At 42.5% G+C, this 23468-nt stretch overlaps 1 protein-coding gene and 1 long non-coding RNA gene across 2 annotated transcripts; both read right to left on the bottom strand.

Moving 5' to 3' along the window:
• Positions 1-7840: 7840 nt before the first annotated feature.
• Positions 7841-9868, bottom strand: LOC120435028. Its single transcript, XR_005609477.1, has 3 exons — positions 9658-9868; positions 9081-9145; positions 7841-8273 (listed from the first exon to the last, which is right to left on the bottom strand). It is a non-coding gene; the product is annotated as an uncharacterized LOC120435028 (long non-coding RNA).
• A 391-nt stretch (positions 9869-10259) lies between these two features.
• On the bottom strand, positions 10260-22671 carry LOC120434779. Its single transcript, XM_039603143.1, has 3 exons — positions 22467-22671; positions 21844-22311; positions 10260-10268 (listed from the first exon to the last, which is right to left on the bottom strand). The coding sequence occupies exons 1-3, from the start codon at positions 22647-22649 to the stop codon at positions 10260-10262; spliced, it is 660 nt and encodes a 219-aa protein (XP_039459077.1). The 5' UTR covers positions 22650-22671.
• Positions 22672-23468: the final 797 nt, after the last annotated feature.

Raw genomic sequence — 23468 nt, 5'->3', positions numbered from 1 at the left:
TATTTTGGATAAAGTGTATATAAAGGCAGAAGTGTGGGGCTTGATATTATATTCATTACAATTCAGTTTATTTGTATGATGCCAACAAAATGAATGCAAGGCAGTTCACATTGTAGGTTTAAGACCCTACAAAATATAACTAAGAAAACCCAACACTTGAGCATATGTTGTCTGCCATGATATGGATATGACATAATATCATTATTGTTTGTATAACCATCTGAGAAAATAATGGATTACATGGTTTAGTAAAAACAAGTGCTTCCTCAATGAAAATATGTTTTCAGTTCTTTTCAGTTTTTGATTTTGGAAATGTGTATTTCATCAGGGAAAAATCAGAACAGAAATAAAAAGTGGTGTGAAGCACATGAATTATTTTGTGTGTGTGTGTGTGTGTGTGTATCTATCTATCTATCTCGATCAATCGATCTTTAGTGGGTATATATATGTTTTTATATAACTATAAATATAAATAAATAAATGGTACCTTTTTTTTAATACAATACAATTTTTTTTGAACCCTCCAGTCTCTTACAGTATGTTACTGTTTCCTTTAACACGTCGTAATTTACCGTAATTTAACAGTAAATGACCGCCTGTTGGGACACGGTATCCTCTAGCAGAGATTAATATTTTTGGTACTGATGATGCGTGATAACGGTAAGTTACTGGTAAATATATTGCAGTTTATTACCTTGTAGCGGGCTTACAGTGACATACCGTGAATAAACGGTAGTATACCAATTTCTTAATCACAGTATGATGTTACTTTGTTGACGTAATTTACGACATAACGGTATCTCAATGGCGACAGTGACGCCAGTGAGATACCGTAAAAAAAAGCTACGGTGCGTTACCATAATTTGTCCAAGAGTATTATACCACAACAGCAAAAAACGGTATCATCCTGCAGAACGGTAAGCTACAGTAATACGGTATGACGCTGGCAACAGTGACGCCAGTATGTTACTGTAAAGTGGAGATGAAAAGTCTAACAGTGTAGTTAACGTTAAAGGGATGGTTGGCTCAAAAGAGCTCTGACTGTTTGTCAGCCTGGCTACAGTGCTGAAGAGAAACCTGGGGTTGTTCTTATTTTCTTCAATCAGTGATGAATAGTAAGATGTTCTAGCTTTGCGGAGGGCTTTCTTATAAATCAGCAAACTATTTCTCCAGGCTAAATGATGATCTTCTAAATTTGTGACACGCCATTTCCTCTCCACCTTACGAGTTATCTGCTTTAGGCTACGTGTTTGAGAATTATACCACGGAGTCAGGTACTTCTGATTTGAGGCCTTAGTTTTCACAGGAGCTACAGTATCCAGAGTCGTACGTAGTGAGGAGGTAAAATTATTAACAAGATGATCGACCTCTGTTGGAGTAGTGTTCAGGTAGCTGCTCTGCTCTATGTTGGTACAGGGCATTGAAGATGATAACAGTGGGTGGATAATATTCTTAAACTCAGTTACAGCGCTTTCAGAAAGACATCTACTGTGATAAAGTCTACTCTCCACTGCTGTGTAATCAATTATTGTAAATGTAAATGTTATCAGGAAATGATCAGACAGGAGAGGGTTTTCAGGAAACACTGTTAAATGTCATATGTTAAAACAAGATCTAGAGTGTAATTAAAGTGGTGGGTGGGTTCTTTTACATTTTGAGAGAAGCCAATTGAGTCTAATGACAGATTAAATGCCATGTTGAGGCTGTCATTTTTAGCATCTACATGAATGTTAAAATTACCCACAATAATTATTTTATCTGAGCTGAGCACTAAATCAGATAAAAAGATAAAAACCAGGTTTCTGTAAGGCAGAGTAAATCGATTTGTTGATCAATTATTAAGTCATGTACTAACAGAGACTTGGAGGAGAGAGACCTAATATTTAATAATCCACATTTCACTGTTTTACTCTTTGGTTCAGATGTGGATACTGTATTGTTCTTTCTTTGTGATTTTTTATGTTTAAGTTGTTTATTGCTGGTTTTTAGTTTGTTTTTTGTCTGTTTGGGAGCTGACACAGTCTCAATGGAGATGGGTTTTTGGGGGGGTAGCAGGAGGAGAGAAGCTGCAGAGAGGCGTGTAAGACTGCAACTCTGCTTCCTGGTCCCAACTCTGGATAGTCATATTTTGGGGGGGTTAATAAATTTGTCCATACTTCTAGAAATGAGAGCTGCTCCATCCAAAGTGGGATGGATGCCGCCTCCTAACAAGACCAGGTTTCCTCCAGAAGGTTTGCCAATTATCTATGAAGCCCACATCGTTTTTGGACACCACTCAGACAGCCAGCAATTTAAGGAGAACATGCGGCTAAACATGTCACTCCTGGTCTGATTGGGGAGGGGACCAGAGAAAACTACAGAGTCCCACTTTGTTTTGGCAAAGTTACACACCGATTCAATATTGATGCTAGTGACCTCCGATTGGCGTAACCGAGTGTCATTACTGCCGAAGTGAATTATGATTTTACTGTATTTACGTTTACCCTTAGCCAGCAGTTTTAAATTTCCTTCAATGTCGCCTGCTCTGGCCCCTGGAAGACAATTGACTATGGTTGCTGGTGTCTCTAGCTTCACATGTCTGAGAACAGAATCACCAATTACCAGAGTTTGACCCCCGGCGGGTGTGTCACCGAGTGGGGAAAAACGGTTAGACACATGAACAGGTTGGTGGTGTACCTGGGGCTTCTGTTTAGGACTATGCTTCCTCCTCACCGTCACCCAGCCGCCCTCTTTCCCCAGCTGCTTGGGGTCTTCCGGGGGACAGCTAGCGAGGCCTACGCTATCTTTGGCTGCACCGGCTACAGGGGCCTGGCTAGCTACGGGTGAATCGAGGGCACGAAGCCGAGTCTCCAATTCAGTAATCCTGGCCTCCAGAGCTGCAAATATGCTACATTTGTTACAGGTATCATTACTGCTAAAGGAGGCCGAGGAGTAACTAAACATCTGACACAATGAGCAGGAAAGTGCAGGAGGGACAGGTGAAGAGGCCATGCTGCTAGCGAGTTGATGTAGTCTCTCTCTTCACTTGCATACCCACCACGGAGGCAGTGGAGACTGTCAGAAAATGACTACAAGAAGACAGCTCCTTGGAAGACAGGACCAACTTCACACCCGATCAGACCTGCACACTGTTAGACCTCTGCCTCACCACCACATATTTCAAATACAACGAGGGTTTCTACAGACAAAAACATGGCTGCGCCATGGGCTCCCCCGTGTCACCTACTGTAGCCAACTTTTACATGGAGGAAGTGGAAAGAAAGGCTCTTGGCTCTTTTAAAGGGAGAGTACCCAGCCACTGGTACAGATATGTAGACGACACCTGGGTCAAAATCTATATTTATACCCACAGTCTATACCCATACTCCATACTGGTACTCAGGTTGTTGCACTCTAGTTATAGTATTATTTATTGTATTGTCTTATTACTTGTCATTTCTGTTTGTTAAAAAACAAAAACAAAAGAAAAAAAACAACTATTTGCCTTGAGGCGACTTTTGTTGTGATTTGGCGCTATATAAATAAAATTGAATTGAATTGAATTGAATTGAATTACTTAAAAGAAAAAAATTCTGTTTCTTCATTATTTTTGTTTCTTTTCACTCCAGGACCGTGTGTACATAATTTCGTTGCACCTCATGTTAACATGTGATGCGAATGACAAATAAAGCTCCTTGAATCCTTGAATCCTTCATGCTACATAAAGTCATTAAGCAAATAACAATTAAATGACAGAAAAGTTTGTTTTTCACTTTTTACTACAAAAATTTCGGTGTTTTTTACGACTACAGTTTAAAACCAAAAGGAGAAACTGTGCAGTCTAAGCAATGAGCTGTCTGGACTTTTTTCTGTAATTTTACACATTTATTTCTTACGATTTAAGTACAAACAGCCGTGCCAACAGATTTCTGTCTTTGTCACAGCAGCTTTTTCTTTATCATGTAGAAAGACAGTTATATATGACACTTTTTTACACTGAGAGAAAGGGGAGTTTCACTGGTCCGGCCCACTGAAGTTTAAAGTGGGCTGTATGTGGCCCCCCATGTAAAATGAGTCTAAATCTTCATGGTCTGAGAGATGTAGCCCACAAGAATGATTGAGGAATCAGGGCTGGACTGGGAGGAGATCGGCCCTGGCATTTTTGGTCTAGGTGGCCAATCATGATCGCTCCAAAGAAAGAAAGAAATATATAAAAAATGTAATAAATAATATACAGAGGTGTGAAAAAGTGTCACACTTAAATGTTTCATATCACTACATTTAAATATTACATAACAACAACACAAGTCAACACAAAATGCACTTCCTAATTGAAAGTGTTTATTATTAAGATGAATTAACTGTGGTGTGTGGTCACAGAGCAGAAGATCCTCAGAAGCCAGACATCATGCCGGCATCCTAAGAAATTCAGAAACAAATGAATTGAGATCTGTCAGTGTGGACAGGGTTATAAAGCCATGTCTAAAGCTATGAGACTCCACCAAACCACAGTATGAAACGTTATCCACAAATGGAAAACATGGAACAGCGGTGAACCTTCCTCGGAGCGGCCGGCCGTCCAGCCACGACTCATCCAAAAGGTCACCAAACAGCCGAGAACAAAGAGCTGCACGACTCAGTTAAGGTTCATCACAAGGGGGAAGTAACAAAGTACTTTGTACTCTACTGTACTAAAGTAGAACTTTCAGGTATCTGTACTTTACTGAAGTACTTTTTACTTTTCCTGAATACATTTTAAACACGTCTGTACTTTGGACTTCTTACATTTTCTTCTTACTTTTGGTTTAACAAATTTGCAGGGAGTTATTGTTTCTGTCACTCTGAGTCCTCATTCCTCTTTGAAATAATCACCAGGGGACGTCACATACAAAGAGATCACGTGTGCCATAGTAACGGGTCCAAGTGGGCCGCTGTGTGGTTTTGGTTTTTTGGCACAGCTCTGCAACGACTGCAGGTGTCCATAAGCTGTGGTTGCCGTACTTCAGCATCTAACGAGCCCTACAGAAGACGATCAGGCATAAAGGGAGTAACATGTTGTGGCAGGTCATTTCAAATGCAACGTTTCTATCAGCTCAACAAACATCAGCAAACACACAAATTGTTTTTGTGCAGTTTGTCTCACAGTGTGTTTCACAGGGACAGAAAAGAGTTAGAGATAACTTCACTCAGAGATGGAGAAAGAATAGAGGACAGGAAGGGAAGAGCTTCTATTTAAAGGTAAGGACTGCTCAGTGGCATTTGATGTCAATTTAAAGCTTACATAAATGGCCTAAGGACCCCAAAGCGCTTTACACTACATCCAGTCATCCACACATTCACACACTGGTGATGGCAAGCTACATTGTAGCCATAGCTTCCCTGCGGCGCACTGACAGAGACATGGAGACATGGAAGTCCACATTTTGTCATATTGTGAAACACACTGCAAAGCAAACTGTGTTATTTAAAGAGCACATGAAAGTCCTCTGCAGGTTAGTGCAGGATCATCAGGTTAGTTTACAGTAAAGAACTGTGTGTGACGAGCACCACAATGGCTGTGGTGCTCGTGGTCTGTTACATCAAGTGTAACAGAGATGAATATGAAGTTCAGCTGGTGATGCTTAAATGTAGAAAAAAGACTGTAAACAGTGAACTGTCAGTGTAGAGGGTGGAAATCAGCCAGGACAGCTCATCAAATACCTGCTTACATCTTGTTGATTTCAGTTGTATAAATCTACAAAGAGCCACTACAGCTGATTTCAGGGTTCTCCCACTCTGAGATGGAAACCTTTGGCAGAATCACATTCTTACATTTCTGTGTTCATGTATTTGAAGTGAAATTAAAGTTATTTATAGCTTAATGGCAAGAAAGTGAAAGTGGAATGTGCTAAAAAATAGAATTATCCTTTTCAGTGAATCTAAATATTTTCCTTCCTCTGTCTAAAAGAAGCTTCATCTCCTCTCTCTGTTTACACCAGCTCTACTGTCTGATTGGCTTTTGGAGACTCAGATTTGAAGCCAAACAGAAAAGTCGATATTGTTTTCACAGAATGTTTTCTAACTGGAAATATTTGTCAAACATTTGTTTCCAGTTTCTGTCCTTCCATGTGTTGTCCCTTAATCTGAACTGGAACCAAATGAAGCAGAGTGTAATCACCTCCTATGAGCCATCCTGCCACAGTGAGTGGAAGCTACAGTATCATATACTGGCTCTTTGTGTTATAATGTGAGCTATTCATGGTGGCCTAAAACAAACTGTGTGCATGCTCCTGTTGTTAAAGATAATCATCCATGCAGTCTGTTTTGTGGAACCACAAGGGAGCCTGGAGTGACTGGAGCCCCACTGGATCATCACCAGTAGGAAGAATAAAAACAAGCACGTGGAACATTTTTGTAGAATTGTTGCAAATTTTCCAGCACACACTGGATGTGATCTGGGAATCTAGTTTCTTGCAACGTGTTCTCAGATATTTATGCAATACTTATGCAAGAATGCTGTTTGTTGACTTCAGCTCAGCATTCAGTACAGTTATTCCTTCCCAGCTGATCACCAAACTTGTGGATCTCAGAATCAGCAACTCCATCTGTACCTGGATCATGGACTCATCTGTACCTGGATCATGGACTTTCTGACCAACAGACCCCAGCATGTTAGGCCAGGCCATAACTGCTCTACCACCATCACACTCAACACTGTCACTCCACAGGGCTATGTGCTGAGCCCGTTCCTCTATGACTGCAGACCTAGGTACGGATCCAACTCCATCATCAAGTCTGCAGATGACACCGCGGTGACTGTATCATCAGAGACAATGATGAGTCTGCTACAGGGAAGAGGTAAAGCACCTAGCTGTGTGGTCTGACAATAACCTGCTCCTGAGTACCAGCAAAACCAAAGAGCTCATTGTGGACTTCAGGAGAGAGGAGACAGACACCCACGTCCCCATCTACATAAATGGCACAGCTGTTGACCGGGTCTCCAGCTTCAAGGTCTTGGGGACCCACATCTCTGAGAATCTGACCTGGTCAACTAACACCTCCAGCCTGGTCACAAAGGCCCAGCAGATCCTCTTTTTCTTTGGGACACTGAAGAAGAACCACCTGTCTGCTGACATACTGGGTAACTTCCACCACTGTGTGATAGAGAGCATCCTGTGTCACAGTGTGGTATGGGAACTGCTCTGTTGCTGACCGCAAGGCACTGCAGCGGGTGGTGAAAGCCGCCCAACGCATCACAGGGACTCTACTTCCTGCCATTGAGGATGTCCACAAGAAGAGATGTCTACGCCGAGGACGCATCATTCTCAGGGACTCCTCTCATCCTGCCAATAAACTCTTCCAGCTCCTCCCCTCCAGAAGGCGCTACAGGAGCCTTCAGACTAAAACCAGCAGGTTTAGGAAGAGCTCCTCCCCCACAGCTGTCACCCTACTGAACTCAGCCCCCGTTGAGCCTTTCCATCCACACTCACTTAACCCTTCTACACTCCTCCTCCCAGTGACCGTGATCATGTCATTCTCAACATACACCACATGCTCACATTGGTTACTGCTATAGTTTTAGGACACTGACAGAGTCTCTGTTATAGTGCCTACACTGTTCACTGTTATAGTCTGTTCAGAGAGCTACGCTTCCACTGCTGTAGATATAGTCATAGCACTCTGTAGATCTGTTTACCTCACACCGCTACATCTGTATATATGTAGCACATCTGTATATTTGTTCATGGTACACCTGTATATCTGCCTGTCTGTACAGCGATATAGAACATCTGTATGCTATACATTTGTCTGTAGTTCAGCTGTATGTTTGGTCTCTCTGTTCTTGATTATTTCACAATCTATACTACCCTTATCTGTATATATCAGTGCATCTGTATGTTTGCTCTCTACTGAACTTACTTGTATATCATCTGCTCTTATTGCACTTACTGATTAGATGCAAACTGTATTTTGTTACCCTGTTTTTAGACATGTGTAATGACAGTAAAGTTGAATTCTAAATGCTATCCTAAACATCTACAGCTACAGGAGAAGTTTTTAGAAGGCCAGTAAAGAGAGCATGGAGGCAGATGGAGGATGCCACGTCCACTGAATCTACACGCTTCCTGTTTCCACCTCATCCTTCCAGTGCTCTACTATACTCCCTGCTCTCTCTACCACAGCTGCCTTTGAACTTGGCTGGGCCAGGTCTGACTCCAGTCAGGTCACATGACACAGGGGTGTGCTCTGATATCAGCAGGCAGGTCAGTGGAGCCCTCTGGTGATGGATATATGCCAGTGAAACAGGAGGAGGCCTGAGAACAGACAGCAGGCGTAACTAGCAGGACAAAGTAGCATGTAGTACTTGAAGGAGTCATCACAGCCAATCAGCTCTCAGGAAAATGGAACATCACATAAATATTTCTCTTCTTTGATTTTCATCAATGTATTTCCTTTGATATATTTTCTGTCAATATTTCTGCCTGATTAGAAGCTCATAGGCAGTTCCTGTCACTCTACAATAAAATAATGTAAAGGCTGCCCTCTCTGCCCTCCCACTAGCTGACCTAACTGACACAGGTAAACTGTGCTAAGATACCCTACATGGACTGAGGTTCTTGGCCACACACATATAGATTTGCTTGGCTGTAGAAATCCATGCCATGAAGCTCCCAGCGCACATTTTTGATGCTTCTGTCTGTGGCAGAGGAGGTTTGGAGCTCTGCAGAGCCTTGGTGACTTTTACTGACTATGCACCCCTACCCATTTATTATGAACAAACAGCACAACGGTTTGTGCTTTTTTCTATAATACACATGTAAAGTTATGTGGCAGCTATTTACTGACCTGACAAAGTTATTTGAAATGATGTCATGTCATGAATAACACAAGTTATTTTCCATGAAAACTAAAAGTGGTGAAATTCTCAAAAAATCAATGAGACGTGCATGTAATTTGACATATTTTGTTGGTTTGTGTGTGTTTGTCTGTGTGAAGGTTTGATGTGTATCTGAAAAACACAATTTTGAAAACACTGGAAAGACATCAAGACATTTTTCTTTTACTTTCTATGCAAACAAAAATTCCCACCAAGTGTGAAATTTAGTGTGTAGAGAAAATACCTGTGCCAGGTTGTCTCCATCTAGTGGTGAACATGGCCTTACCACTACATCAGGTGAGTTTTTCACTGTGCACAGTGACACAGAACTCATTTAACAACACAAACTTTTTAAAAAATGATGTAGGCAGATCAAGGCAATGTTACAGATTCAGTAAGAACTGAAGTTTATCATAATCCTTCAAAGATGCAGGGCGTCACACTAACACAGTTGCTTATGTCCAGCATAGCTCTGTTATTATCACTAAAGTGGTACCCCTGAGTCAGCACCCAGAAAGCTCGTATCTTTGAAAAATGTGGCCATAAATCTGAGCGCTGCTAGGATCTTAAAACACTGGAGCTAAATCCAGACCTGAAGCCTTTGGAAGTTTCACTCAGTAACAGCACCTTTTTATTATTATTGACTATATTTTATAGTCACATTTATATCAAATGTCAAAGAATCGCAGAGTGATACTGAACTAAACAATCAATGCAATTTGAGTTGTTCTTGTTTGTTCTTTATATTGGATTTATTGTAAGCAGCGGGAGTAAAAGCTAAAGAAAAAATAGTAAAAATATGAATGAATCTCTGCTCTTACAGCTTTTATTGTGCCATAATGTCTCCTTTGAAACTGTCCTCTTGCTCGTCTTTTGGATGCTCACCTCTTCTTCACCTTTCCTGTTCCTTTCACCAAACTGCTGCACTCTTGTTCTCTGCTCTCGCCTCCTGTTCTGGTTATAATTAGAATGCAGTCAGCATGTGCCAAACAAACTCCCCCCAAATTGATCATGTTTGATATGATGATGAGGTTTTTAACATCTTATTTATGCACTTGTTGAATGCACTGTATCGATCAATTAGTAAACAAATATCAGACTGTAGAAAAGCAAAAAATAATGCACTGAGCAAGTTCATGCCATAAGAGCTAAATGGCCATCAAAGAAAATCCTGAATACCTAATACAGGACAGACCAACATTTAATGCAGCCACAGATCCACATCAGTCAGCTTTCTGCACTTTCCACCTGATCACATCTGTCTTCAAAGTCATGTCACTTCCTCTGTGGTTCATTTATGTTTACTTTTAAATTTGCAGTGACAATATATTTAGTGACATAGTGCACACATTATTTCCTATGGACTGCTGGGTTATCTTGGTTTATTTAAGTTAGTAGTTTTAAAGGTGCAGTCAGTCATTTATTAGGTTACCTGATAGAAAAAAGGATCTTGTACTCATAAACAAACATAGAATAGTGGATAACAATGACACATTGTTAAACATGTCACTGGTCACTGCTTAATTCCTCATTCTTTAAGCATTACTCATCCTTAGTATGTCATTTATAAAAACAGATATACATTCTTAGAAAGAACCACTTCTGAGCCTGATCTCCTTACTCCAAGGAGCTTTTCTGAGTTATCATTGTGCCAGAGGAGGAGGGCATCCACTACTTCTTTCATTTCACCTGAGTTCACCTGTGGGAAAGCACAGCGCCGAATCCCCTGAATATTTCTTTGAATTCAGGAGGACTTGGGAACTAATCTTGACTGATCTGACTAAAGCTAATGAACCCGAGAAATTCTAAACTCTTAAACATCCCAGGGATATCTGAATTTGTGTCTGCACCTCCAGATATGAAGGATCATACTTGTTTTACCTCCAGTGTTGTGCCAAAAAGTCATCGTCTGCCAAAAACTGATTTCCAATGTCTTTACTTACATTGGCAAACAGAATTTAGTGAGCGTGATTTACAAAAGGGTATATATCAAATTTAATAACGACCCATTTTTTCAAGTATATTTATAACTCTGTGTTACATGCAGAAGATAAACAGTGAACACGAACTGAAAATAGCGGGTCAACGACCCAGGAACCCTGACACTTCCTCAACAGAACAGTCTCCTCCACTTCTGGCAGGAGAATGAAACATGAGTATTTTAAAGGTACTGCGTGTACAGATATCACCGCTGGCTCACACAAGCTTGATGTGTAATTAGGATTATTTATAATAAATTTGAATCAATTAGTGCAATTTCTTTAACCATAGAGGATGACTAAATCACATCCCAGATAGCAAGGAGACATTGAAACAATGTTCAGTCAATATCAGGTGATTCTATTGAATCAATGTTGAAATCTGACGTTGACCTAACGTCACTCTTGCACCCATTTTTAATATTGAAACAACATCAGGTTTTGATATTGAATCAATGTTGAACATTGACATTGATTCAACGTCAAAATTTCAAACACTGTTAATGTTGAAACAATGTCAGATTCTGATATTGAATCACTGAACTCTGATGTTTATTTTTCATCACTTTTGCACCCTTGGTTACTATTGAAACAACAATAAAGTAATGATTAAAATTCAGTACTTAACAGGCCTCCTATATCTCCCCCTCCTGCAGAGTGAGTTCCTGAAGAGAGGAGACCTCCTGCAAGATGTAACAGCCTCCCCCACCAGTTGAAGAGCCCCCCAGGTGGCTCGATGCACTGGCGGCACCCTGCGCCAGGGCTGGGCCCCCATACACCCACCCCCCCACAACCCCGGCAACACACCAACCAGGACCCAGGACCCAAGCCCCCAAGGCCCAGCCAGGGCCCCAGCCCAGAGACGGAGCACCCCCAGAACCCCACGCCCGTCCCGGACCCACCCAGGGGCAGCCAGGCTACCAGGTCAGTAACCCACGTCCGTCAGCACAGACCCTCCCCTAGTCCCGCTGCACGCAGCCACGAGGAAACCGTCATCTAAGAGCCAACAGAGCCCTTAATAGGCCATGACCGCAACCCCGGGTTGAGCCCTCTAAGGAAGATGCTCCTGGGGAACCCCCCGACGCCCCAAGCCTGTCCCTACCCCCACACCAATCACAACAGCGAAGGTGGGACCAAACTATGACCCCCCACCCCCACTAGGTGATGGCGCTGATCAAAGGAGCCCAGAGCAATTGATCTGATGTGGTGGCAGAGGCGGTATCAAGACTAATGTAATCTAATAGATAATTTCTATATTGGTTAGAATTAAGATTATTTTTATTTTTCCAGTTCATGAGGACTGTTTTCTTGGCAATGCATAGGGCAGTGAAAACCATATGGGCTATATTCTTTTCTGTAGTGACATTATCTAAGCTGCCCAACAAACACACTAAAGGGGAAGTTGGAATGTTACATTTCAGACACTTCGATAAGTCTTCACATATCTCGCACCAAAACTTCTGAACTGGTGGACAGAACCAAAGAGCGTGGATATAATTGTCCGGTGAGTTGGTTTGGCAGTGTGAGCAGTTGTTGGTAGACATAAAGCCCATCTTGAACATCCGATGACCTGTATAGTGCACTCTATGTAGTATTTTGTATTGAATTAATTGAAGACTGGGATTTCTAATTAAATGAAAGGTTTTTAAGCAAATCTGAGACCAGAAGTTTTGGTCTAAGTTAACTGATAAATCCGCTTCCCATTTTGCAATAGGAAGTGATATTGATTCATCTGTTTTAGAAAGTGTTCTGTATATTTTGGGAAGTAATTTTGGGGTTTTAAGAGTAAGAAATTGTACCACACTTGGTGGTGTTTGTAATTCAACTTGACCCGGTTTAAATTTCTTTTTTACTATGGATTTAATTTGTTGATATTCTAAAAATCTTTTCTTGTTGATCCCATATTGTGTAACTAGTCTGTCAAATGGAATAAATTCTGTTCCTTCTAGTATATGTTCTAAATATTTGATTCCTTTACCACTCCAATCTGGAAAGTTTATCATATTATTGTTTTGTAATATGTCAGGGTTGTTCCAGATAGGTGTACGTTTGCATGGGATTAATGAAGACTCTGTCAACTTCAGAAACTCCCACCATGCTGTCAGAGAAGAGCTGATGGCTGACGCATTTGAAGCATTCATGTCGTTGGATGTTTGAGCTGATAAATGGTAGGTCTGAAATCTCTAGATTATTGCAAAGTGCTTGTTCTACATCTAGCCAAGGTTCATCTAAGAGGGTATGTTTTAGCCATCCTGAGATAAATTTAAGCCTGTTGGCTAAGAAGTAGTGCTGAAAGTTAGGTAGTTCTAATCCTCCTTTATCCTTGGCCTTTTGTAGTGTTTTTAAGCTTATACGTGGGGGTTTATCTTTCCAAAGGAATTTGGACATATATGAATCCAGAGATCTGAACCAATCTTGTGGTGGTTTAGTTGAGATCACTGAGAATAAATAATTTATTTTTGGTAAGACCATCATTTTTATAGCAGCAACCCTTCCCATGAGTGATATGGGTAAACATTTCCATCTAGCCAGATCACCTTCTACTTTCTTTAAAAGTGGGATATGGTTTAATTTAGTTAGATCTGCAAGCTTGGGAGAAACATTAATACCTAAATATTTTATATTTCCGATTGCAGTGGTGTAGAAGAAGAATTATGGAAGGAGCAATTAATCGGAAGGACTGTAGATTTTGACCAGTTAATTGAGTAATCTGATATTCTTGCAAAAGAGTTTATCAGTTCAATCACCCCAGAGATATTGGTTTGTGAGTTTTGGAGAAAAAGTAACACATCATCCGCATAAAGGCTGATTTTATGTTCCACATTCTTGCATTTTATGCCCTTAATTACTGAATTCTGTCTAATTGCTGCTGCTAGTGGTTCAATAAAAATTGCAAACAGTGAAGGGGAGAGTGGGCATCCCTGCCTGGTGCCCCTCAGGAGACAGAAACTGGAGGATGTTTGGTCATTTGTTTTGACACAAGCTGTTGGGGAATTGTATAATATTTTTAACCAGTTAATGAAAGAGGTTCCAAAACCAAATTTGTGTAAAGTTGCAAACAGAAATTTCCAGTTAACTCTGTCAAACGCTTTTTCTGCATCTAAAGAAAATATTGTAGTTTCAATGTTTTTACTGTATGAGTAGTCTATCAAATTAAGTAATCTACGTGTATTTGTTGATGAGTGCCTACCTTTTATGAAACCAGTTTGGTCAGGATGAATTAAGAGGGGGGTTATTTTCTCTAATCTCTTTGAGAGAGCTTTGCAGATTATTTTAAGGTCTACATTTATAAGGGATATTGGACGATAGCTTGAGGGATATACAGGGTCTTTGCCTGGTTTTAGCAGGAGATTAATGTTTGCAGAATTCATATTTGATGGAAGTCTGCCCTTTTCTTTGATTTCCAACAACGTTCTGTAAAAAACTGGTGCTAGAATCATCCAGAATTCTTTGTAGAATTCTGCAGGATAGCCGTCTGGACCTGGAGCCTTATTATTGGGCATGCTTATCAGGGCTTCCTGGAGTTCACCTGGCGTCAGTGGCGAATCCAGTGCCATTGCTTGAGTGTCTAATAATTTTGGAAGAGTTATGTTGTCCAAAAACTGATCAATTTCCTTTTTAGATGGGTTTTTGTGGTGAATACAACGTTTTATAGAAATCCCTGAAAATGTTGTTTATTTGTTTCGGGTCATATATTGTGTTCCCAGATAAATCTTGAACATCACATATAGTTGTTTTTTATTTATTTATTTTTAGCTGGTTTGCTAGAAATTGATCGGATTTATAAGATAAGATAAGATAAGATAACCTTTATTAGTCCCACACGTGGGAAATTTGTTTTGTCACAGCAGGAAGTGGACAGTGCAAAAGTTATGAAGCAAAAATTAGAATAAAATAAAATAAGAATAAATACAGTACACAGCTGTACAGAATAGAATAAAATAAAATACTATATACAGTAGAATAAAATAGAATAAAATATACAATAAGATAAAAATAGAATACAAATGCTATATACAACGTAAAAATACAACGATGCCAGAAAAGATTATTGCACTTAGTCTTATTGCACATATGTGGATGTGTGTGTTTGATCAGTTAAAGTCTTTGTTGTGGAGTCTGACAGCAGTGGGGAGGAAAGACCTGCGAAATCTCTCCGTCCCACACCGTGGGTGCCGCAGTCTCCCACTGAAGGAGCTGCTCAGTGCTGTCACAGTCTCATGCATGGGGTGGGAGATGTTGTCCAACAGGGATGACAGCTTAGCCGCCATTCTCCTGTCACTCACCACCTCCACTGGGTCCAGAGGGCATCCCAGAACAGAGCTGGCCCTTCGGATCAGCCTGTTCAGTCTCTTCCTGTCCCCAGCAGAGATGCTGCCACCCCAGCAGACCACACCATAAAAGATGGCTGAGGCCACCACAGAGTCATAGAAGGTCTTCAGGAGTGGGCCCTCTACTCCAAACGACCTGAGTCTCCGCAGCAGGTACAGTCTGCTCTGCCCTTTCCTGTAGAGGGCGTCTGAGTTATGAGTCCAGTCCAGTTTGCTGTTCAGATGAACACCAAGGTACCTGTAGCTGTCCACAGCCTCAATGTCCATACCTTGGATGTTCAGTGGTCGCAGTGGAGGATGCTTGTGCCTGCGGAAGTCTACCACCAGCTCCTTGGTTTTACTGGCATTGATCTGGACGTAGTTCAGCTGGCACCAGTCCACAAAGTCCTGAGTCAGTCCTCTGTACTCCTTGTCGTCCCCATCAGTGATGAGGCCAACTATTGCAGAGTCATCAGAGAACTTCTGCAGGAAGCACTGGGTGGAGTTGTGGGAGAAGTCTGCAGTGTAGATGGTGAAGAGGAACGGAGCCAGAACCGTTCCCTGTGGGGCCCCGTACTGCAGGCGACCCTGTCCGACACACAGCCCTGAGTCCTCACATACTGTGGTCGGTCGGGTGAGGTAGTCCAAAATCCAGGTAGTGAGGTGATGGTCCACTCCTGAGTTCTCCAGCTTGTCCTTCAGAACCGAGGGAAGAATAGTGTTGAAGGCACTGGAGAAATCAAAGAACATGATTCTCACAGTGCTCCCAGTGGTCTCCAGGTGAGCAAGGGAACGATGTAGGAGGTGAATGACGGCATCATCCGCTCCAATGCCAGGCTGGTAGGCAAACTGAAGTGGGTCCAGTGATGAGCTCACAAGGCGCGAAGCTGAGCCAGGACCAACCGCCCAGGGTCTTCATCAGGTGGGATGTCAGAGCCACCGGCCTGTAGCTGTTGAGGTCCTTGGGGCGTGAAGTCTTTGGCACTGGTACAACACAGGAGGTTTTCCAGAGCTGTGGGACTCTTCCCAGCCTCAGGCTCAGGTTGAAGAGGTGCTCCATCACCCCACACAGTTGGTCCGCGCAGGACCTGACGACCCTCAAGCTCATGCCATCTGGACCCGCTGCCTTCTTGGCTTTAATCCTCCTCAGTTCCCTCCTAACCTGGGTGGTTGAGAGAGACAGGCTGGAGCCTTGTGTTGAATGTGTATTGGATGCTGTTGTTGGGGGTTGGGAGGAGTGAGCAGGGTGAATAGAGGAGGTGTGAAGTGTCTGAGGTGGAACAGCAGCAGTGGGGGTGGGTGAGTCTGCAGCCGATGTTGGAGACTGCCTCATGGCTGAATCAAATCTGTTAAAGAAATGATTCAGTTCATTTGCCCACCTCACATCCCTCCCAGGCAGAGAGTTCTGATGTTTGTGGCCCGAGATGGTTCTGAGGCCTCTCCAGACTTCACCAATGTTGTTTTGCTGAAGCTGGTTTTCCATCTTTTGCCTGTAGCTGTCCTTCTCATTCCTTATCAGTCCCCTCAACTCTCTCTGCACCCTTTTCAACTCCTCTTTGTCTTTGGATTTGAAGGCCCTCCTCTTCTGCTTGAGGACAGCTTTAATTTCTGGAGTAATCCAAGGTTTGTTGTTGGAGAAACACCGTACAGTCCTGGTAGGTACGGTGTTATCCACACAGAAATTAATATAGTCAGTAATGCATGTAGTAAGGCTGTCGATGTCCTCTCCATGGTCGTCACAGATCACCTCCCACACAGTGGACTCAAAACAATCCTTAAGAGCCTCCTCGCTCTCCTCCGACCATCTCTGCACTGTGCGGGTGGCTGGTGGCTCCCTGCGCACTAAGGGCTCATACACAGGGACAAGGTGCACCAGGTTATGATCAGATCTGCCCAGGGGAGGGAGAGCTGATGAACTGTATGCCTCTTCTGCATTGGCATACAGTAAATCCAGTGTTTTATTGTCTCTGGTTGGGCAGGTCACATACTGGGTGAAGGTGGGCAGTGTGGAGTCCAGTGAAGCATGACTGAAGTCCCCTGATATTATGAGAAGGGCTCTCAGAGATTATTACCATGTTCATAATTTTGGAAGCGTAATCTTTGTACTAAGAATTTTGTTTTGTTTTTTATCAATTATCTCATTTAATTCTAGTTTTGTTTTGCGTATTTTGTTCAATGTTTCCTGATCTTGGTGGGACACGTAGGCTTCTTCTAGGGATTTGATTTTTTTTTCTAATTCCTGAATATTTTTGTTTTATTCTTTCTTTTTATGTGATGAGAAAGAAATTATTTTACCTCTCATCACAGCTTTCCCTGCTTCCCATTGAACAGATGCTGATGTTCCGGAAGCGTCATTATAGTCTAAATATAGAGTCCATTCTTTTTTAAAATATTTAATAAAGTCTTCATCTTTATACAGTGATGTATTAAATCTCCAGTTTTTACTTGGCGTAGTATTATTCTTGTGCATTAGTGTTAAAGATACAGGAGCATGATCGCTGACACCTATAGGGTGAATCTCAGTGTCTGAAATGTCCCTCAGCAGTGAGCTGCTGACCAAAAAATAATCCAGATGAGAGTAGGAGTGATGAACATGTGAGAAAAAAGTATATTCCTTACGGTTGGGGTGAAGGGAGCGCCATGCATCGCAAAGACCAAAGTCGCTCATATACTGTTTGATTATATTTGTGGACTGCCAATTACGCTGAGTTCCTGCTGTGTTGAGCCTATTCATTTCTTCATTTAGTCCAAGGTTGAGGTCGCCTCCAAGAACAAGCGTGCCATCTAAGTGTTCAGAGAGTGCACTGAAAAAACCTTGAAAGAATGAGGTATCATCAACATTTGGACCATATACACTTACAATACATAGCTTTTTATCAAGTATAGATAGTTTAATGATTAAGAATCTGCCCTCTGGATCTATAACTGTATCGAGTACTGTGAAATTAATATTTTTATGTAATAAAATTGCTACTCCCCTTTGTCTAGAATTATAACAAGCTGAGAACACATTAGGAAACTCAGGTGTTTTGAGTTCATTCGAACCTCTAAGAGGTCTGTGGGTCTCTTGTAAAAGGACAACATCTGCCTGTAGTTTTTTGAGTTGGTTAAATATTTTTAACCTCTTTTCTCTGGAGCCAGCTCCATTTACATTCCATGTGACAAACCTTAGTGCGCCCATAGATGTCTGTGTATAACTAGAGGTGTACGCTGTGTGTGTCGCTTAGACAGGTGGAGAGAATACATCAGTTGTTCGTAAATAAAGAGAAGGAGAGAGAGAAAAAAATGTGTGGCGAGATACTCCCTGAGTCTGACTATGTGTGTGCATATTTACTAATATGAGTACGCTTGGCTTAAGTGTGTGTATCCTGTACGTCTGTGTGCGCTGTCTGATTGATGTAAATGTGCTGCCGTTGAGCACATGATTGTGCGTGATCGTGCTGTGCGTATAATGTCGAAATAAAGGATGTTATTTGTGGATGAGTCTGGAAGCAGGTGATCGAAGCAGTGAAAGAAAATAAAAAAGAAAGAAACCAAGGACAAGGGTGAGCAGCATAAAAACAAGAGGGGGGAAAAGAGAAAAAAACGAGAAGAAAAAACCCCAGAAACATTCCAGTTAAACCATTGACGGAGAGTGACGGTGTTAATTCTGCTATGATATCACACTTAAGATGCGATTTGATACTGGTAAGTTAAACAGATGTTAATGCAGGTTAGTGTGAGTGGATAGAGAAAGGGTGTAGTCTAAGGAGCTTGGAAAGAAAAGCGTCTGCACTTCTTTAAGTTGCTTGAAGACGTTTCACCTCTCATCCGAGAAGCTTCTTCAGTTCTAAGGGTCAGTGGTGGAGAGTCCCAGATTTAAACCTAGTGGGAGTTTCCCCCCCAAAGGGGGACAAAGGACCCCCTGATGATCCTCTACCTAATCACATGAGCCAAGGTGTGAAAGCGGGTGTGGGTCCTAATCAGCCAGAGTTTCGGGTGAGCTCATTATGAAACCTGGCCCCACCCTATCATGTGATTTCCTGAGGTCAGATGGCCCAGGATGTGAGTGGGCGTTAAGGCGTCTGGGAAGGGATCTCAAAACTGGATTATAGATGGCAGACAGTTGGTGTCGTAAACCACCGCCTCTGTTCAAAGATGGTCGCTCACAGTGGATGTAAATGGCTTCTTTCACTCCTCTTTCAAACCATCTGTCCTCTCTGTCCAAAATGTGAACATTGGCATCCTCGAAAGAGTGACCTTTGTCCTATAGATGCAGATGAACTGCTGAGTCTTGTCCCGTGGAGGTGGCTCTTCTATGTTGTGCCATGCGCTTGTGAAGTGGCTGTTTGGTCTCTCCGATGTAGAGGTCTGGGCATTCCTCCCTGCACTGTACAGCGTACACCACATTGTTAAGTTTGTGTTTAGGAGTTTTGTCTTTCGGGTGAACCAGTTTCTGTCTGAGTGTGTTGCTGGGTCTGAAGTACACTGGGATGTCGTGTTTGGAGAAAACTCTCCTGAGTTTCTCTGATACACCGGCTACATAGGGGATGACAATGTTGTTGCGTCTGTCTTTCTTATCCTCCCTCGCTGGTGTCTGATCTTCTTTTCTGTGCATCTTTGCTGACTTTATAAATGCCCAATTAGGATAACCACATGTTTTAAGTGCTTCCTTTACGTGTGTGTTCCTTCTTTTTCCCTTCAGGCTTAGAGGGAACATGTTCTAACAGTGTGCAATACACATAACACTTATTCTTCTTTTTTATTTCTAAGTTAATATACTGTGTTGTGTTGTTTGTGTTGCGTTGTGATGTGTCATATCGTGTCGTGTTGTGTTATATGTAGTGCCGACGTAGGACAGTTTTTCCAATTTCATTGTACTACTGTACTATGTATGACTGTGCAATGACAATAAAGAATTATCTTCTTCATCTTCTTCTGCCCAGTGGTGTAGGGTCCTGATTACCCCAAGTTTGTGTTCCAGAGGGTGATGGGAGTCAAAGAGGAGGTACTGATCCGTGTGTGTGGGCTTCCGGTAAACTTCAATGTTGAGGTTGCCATTCTCTTCAATGTGCACGGCGCAGTCCAGGAAAGGCAAACAGTTGTCCTTTGTGTCTTCCCTGGTGAACTTGATGTTTTTATCCACGGCGTTAATGTGCGCAGTGAAGGATTCCACTTCTTGTGTTTTGATTTTGACCCAGGTGTCGTCTACATATCTGTACCAGTGGCTGGGTACTCTCTCTTTAAAAGAGCCAAGAGCATTTCTTTCCACTTCCTCCATGTAAAGGTTGGCTACAATAGGTGACACGGGGGAGCCCATGGCACAGCCATGTTTTTGTCCGTAGAAACCCTCGTTATATTTGAAATATGTAGTGGTGAGGCAGAGGTCTAACAGTGTGCAAATCTGATCGGGTGTGAAGTTCTGTCTTCCAATGAGCTGTCTTCTTGTAGTCGTTTTCTGACAGTCTCCACTGCCTCCATGGTGGGTATGCAAGTGAAGAGTGAGACTACATCAAAGGACACCATGGTTTCATCTGGGTCCAGGGTAAGTTGCTGGACCTTGTCTGTGAAGTCGGTGGAGTTCTTGATGGGATGTGGGGTGTTCCCCACAAGAGGTGCTAGGACGGTAGCAAGGTGTTTCGAGATGTTGTAAGTGGCTGAGTTTATGCTGCTGACTATGGGTCTGAGTGGGACACCTCCCTTGTGGATCTTAGGAAGTCCGTAAATGCAGGGTATGGCATCCCCTGGGTAAAGGCGGTGATATGTGAGGCGGTCAATGATTTTGTCCCTTTCAAGGTCTTGAAGGCAAGCTATAACTTTCTTTTTGTAGCTGCTTGTGGGGTCTCGCTTTAAGGCTTCGTAGGTATTGTTGTCGCTGAGGAGAGTAGTGATCTTTGTGTGGTAATCCGTTGTGTTTAGGACCACGGTGCACCTTCCCTTATCCGCTGGTAATATAGTGATGTTGTGGTCTTTGCTCAGGGAAGTGACGGCCTTCTGTTCTTGTAATGTGAGGTTAGATGGAGGGACTTTGGCACTGGCTGAGACTTTCATCCTGATCTGTTCTGCTTCTGTCTGTGATAATTTGTTAATCCGTATGGTAGTTTCTGTGACTGTGATGAGGTCCACTATGGGCAACTGTTGCGGAGAAATGGCAAAATTGAGTCCTTTTGGCTAAAACCCTCTTTTCAGGTTCAGTGGGTGGGGCCAGGTTTCATAATGAGCTCACCCGAAACTCTGGCTGATTAGGACCCACACCCGCTTTCACACCTTGGCTCATGTGATAAGGTAGAGGATCATCAGGGGGTCCTTTGTCCCCCTTTGGGGGGGAAACTCCCACTAGGTTTAAATCTGGGACTCTCCACCACTGACCCTTAGAACTGAAGAAGCTTCTCGGATGAGAGGTGAAACATCTTCAAGCAACTTAAAGAAGTGCAGACGCTTTTCTTTCCAAGCTCCTTAGTCTACGATGACCTGGATGACTGAGAACCTTCACAGACAGAAAGGGTGTAGTGGATTCTTATCTGGTGTGAAGTTAATACAGCCACGGAGTGATGCCGGGGTCACGGTAAAGCTGTCCATCCACGTAGAGCCGGTCCACAGCGATGACAGCGCGGGAGCCCTTCTGGATGAAGCCGCGTCGGATTGGGAAGAGGACCCTGCGTCGTTCCAGGATCTCTTTTGGGAACTGGTCGTTTACGCTGAAGTCCGTTCCTTTTAATTCCCTGCCGTGACTTTTCACCTGTTCCTTTTGTTTGAAGTGGCCGAATTTGGCCACGATTGGACGTGGTCTCCCGGTCGCAGCCCGCATAGGGCCGATGCGATGCACTCTATCGAAGGCGATGTTCTTCACCGTGTCCTCCGGCAGCTTCAGGTGGGTTTTGATGAAGCTTTTCACCATAGTCTCCACGTCTTCTCCAGCGGCTTCTGGAATACCAGAAAATACAAGATTATCACGCATGCCACAAGCTTGTAGATCAATAACTGTCTCTTTCATTTTTTTATTTTCTCTATTTAGCTGGGTAACATTGTCTGTGAGACATTTCACCGACGCAGTATCTTTAAATGCCCTTTTTTGCTTCGTCTGGTCCTTTGTTTTTTTCCCTGCCCAGTTTAGTACTGAGGCCAGCTCGTTTGTGATGGCATAAGCCATTACACGGCAGACTTGCACCTCCAGTGTGGTCCCTCCAATCAAGGCAAAGCGTCTCACCTATAGACACATTTTAAGAGATGGAATTAGCATGTCTCATGTCTTAAATGTGTATGCAAGTGCTTGTGTGTATGCCGTTGTTATGCATTTAAAATCACATCTGACAGCTATTACACTTTATAGGTACAAAGTGTACATAAGCTTTATATACTTACCATTGCCTTATTTGCCTCTTGCGATTGAAGAGCTGCCTCTGCATTGTTTAGCTCCTCAATGTTGTGCAAGGGGAAATCCAAAGGGAGTACCCCAGCATCTACCGATTCATTGGAGCCGGTATTGCGGATGGCTCTGACCTCCTCACGGAGTTCGTTAAGAGATCTCGTCAGGTCTGACAGCATAGTTAATATCTTTTGTGAGGTCGCATCTGTTTCAAAGAACAATTCCAGAAAGATTAATGGCTTAAGCAGTGAGAGGCGAAAAACTAATATATCCATAAGTGATGGTGTAACATTCTGCATTCAAGTATTAGTTGTTTTAACTGCTACAAGTGTTTGCTAGTTTTTGCCTGTCACATATATATGATATTTGTATATGTAGCTTGCCATCACCAGTGCTTGAATGTGTGTGTGAATGGGTGGATGACCGAATGTGTAAAGCGCTTTGGGGTCCTTAGGGACTAGTTAAAGCGCTGTACAAATATAGGCCATTTACCATTTATACCATGTAAAATCTGAAATTCCAAGATGTTCGAACTTGCCTTGTAATAGTGGCCTCACAGAGTCTCTGGAATCTACAGAAAAACAAATCACAACAAGATGACATTCAGGAGTATAAACTGGTGTTTTTGAAGATAAGTGCACAATGACATTGTGATTCAGCTTTAAAACAATTTTAAAAGCATACCATCTATAGGGAAGGCCTCGACATCAGACTCTGCATGCTGGGGAGATCGCAAAGCTGTGTCGTTTGGAGTGTTCTGCCGGAGTGGCGAAAGGTGCCAGAAGCTGGGAGGGGCATTATGATGCCTGCTGTCAGTGGGCTGGGGGGAAGACTGCGGAGTGGTGAGGGCTGTTTAGAAAAAGATAAATTTTTTAAAGTATTTAAGAATACAGACAACTTATCCAAAAAGTTTCCATGTGTCACACACAGATATGTACACAGACACTAGACATTATTTTATTACCTGGTATTTTCACTCGAGGTGCCTGGGGAAACCG

This window comes from Oreochromis aureus, linkage group 19 (genome assembly GCF_013358895.1).
Source record: "Oreochromis aureus strain Israel breed Guangdong linkage group 19, ZZ_aureus, whole genome shotgun sequence".
Taxonomy (NCBI): domain Eukaryota; kingdom Metazoa; phylum Chordata; class Actinopteri; order Cichliformes; family Cichlidae; genus Oreochromis; species Oreochromis aureus.
Note: the sequence above shows the minus strand (reverse complement) of the source record. Positions and strands in the feature narration are given on the sequence as shown.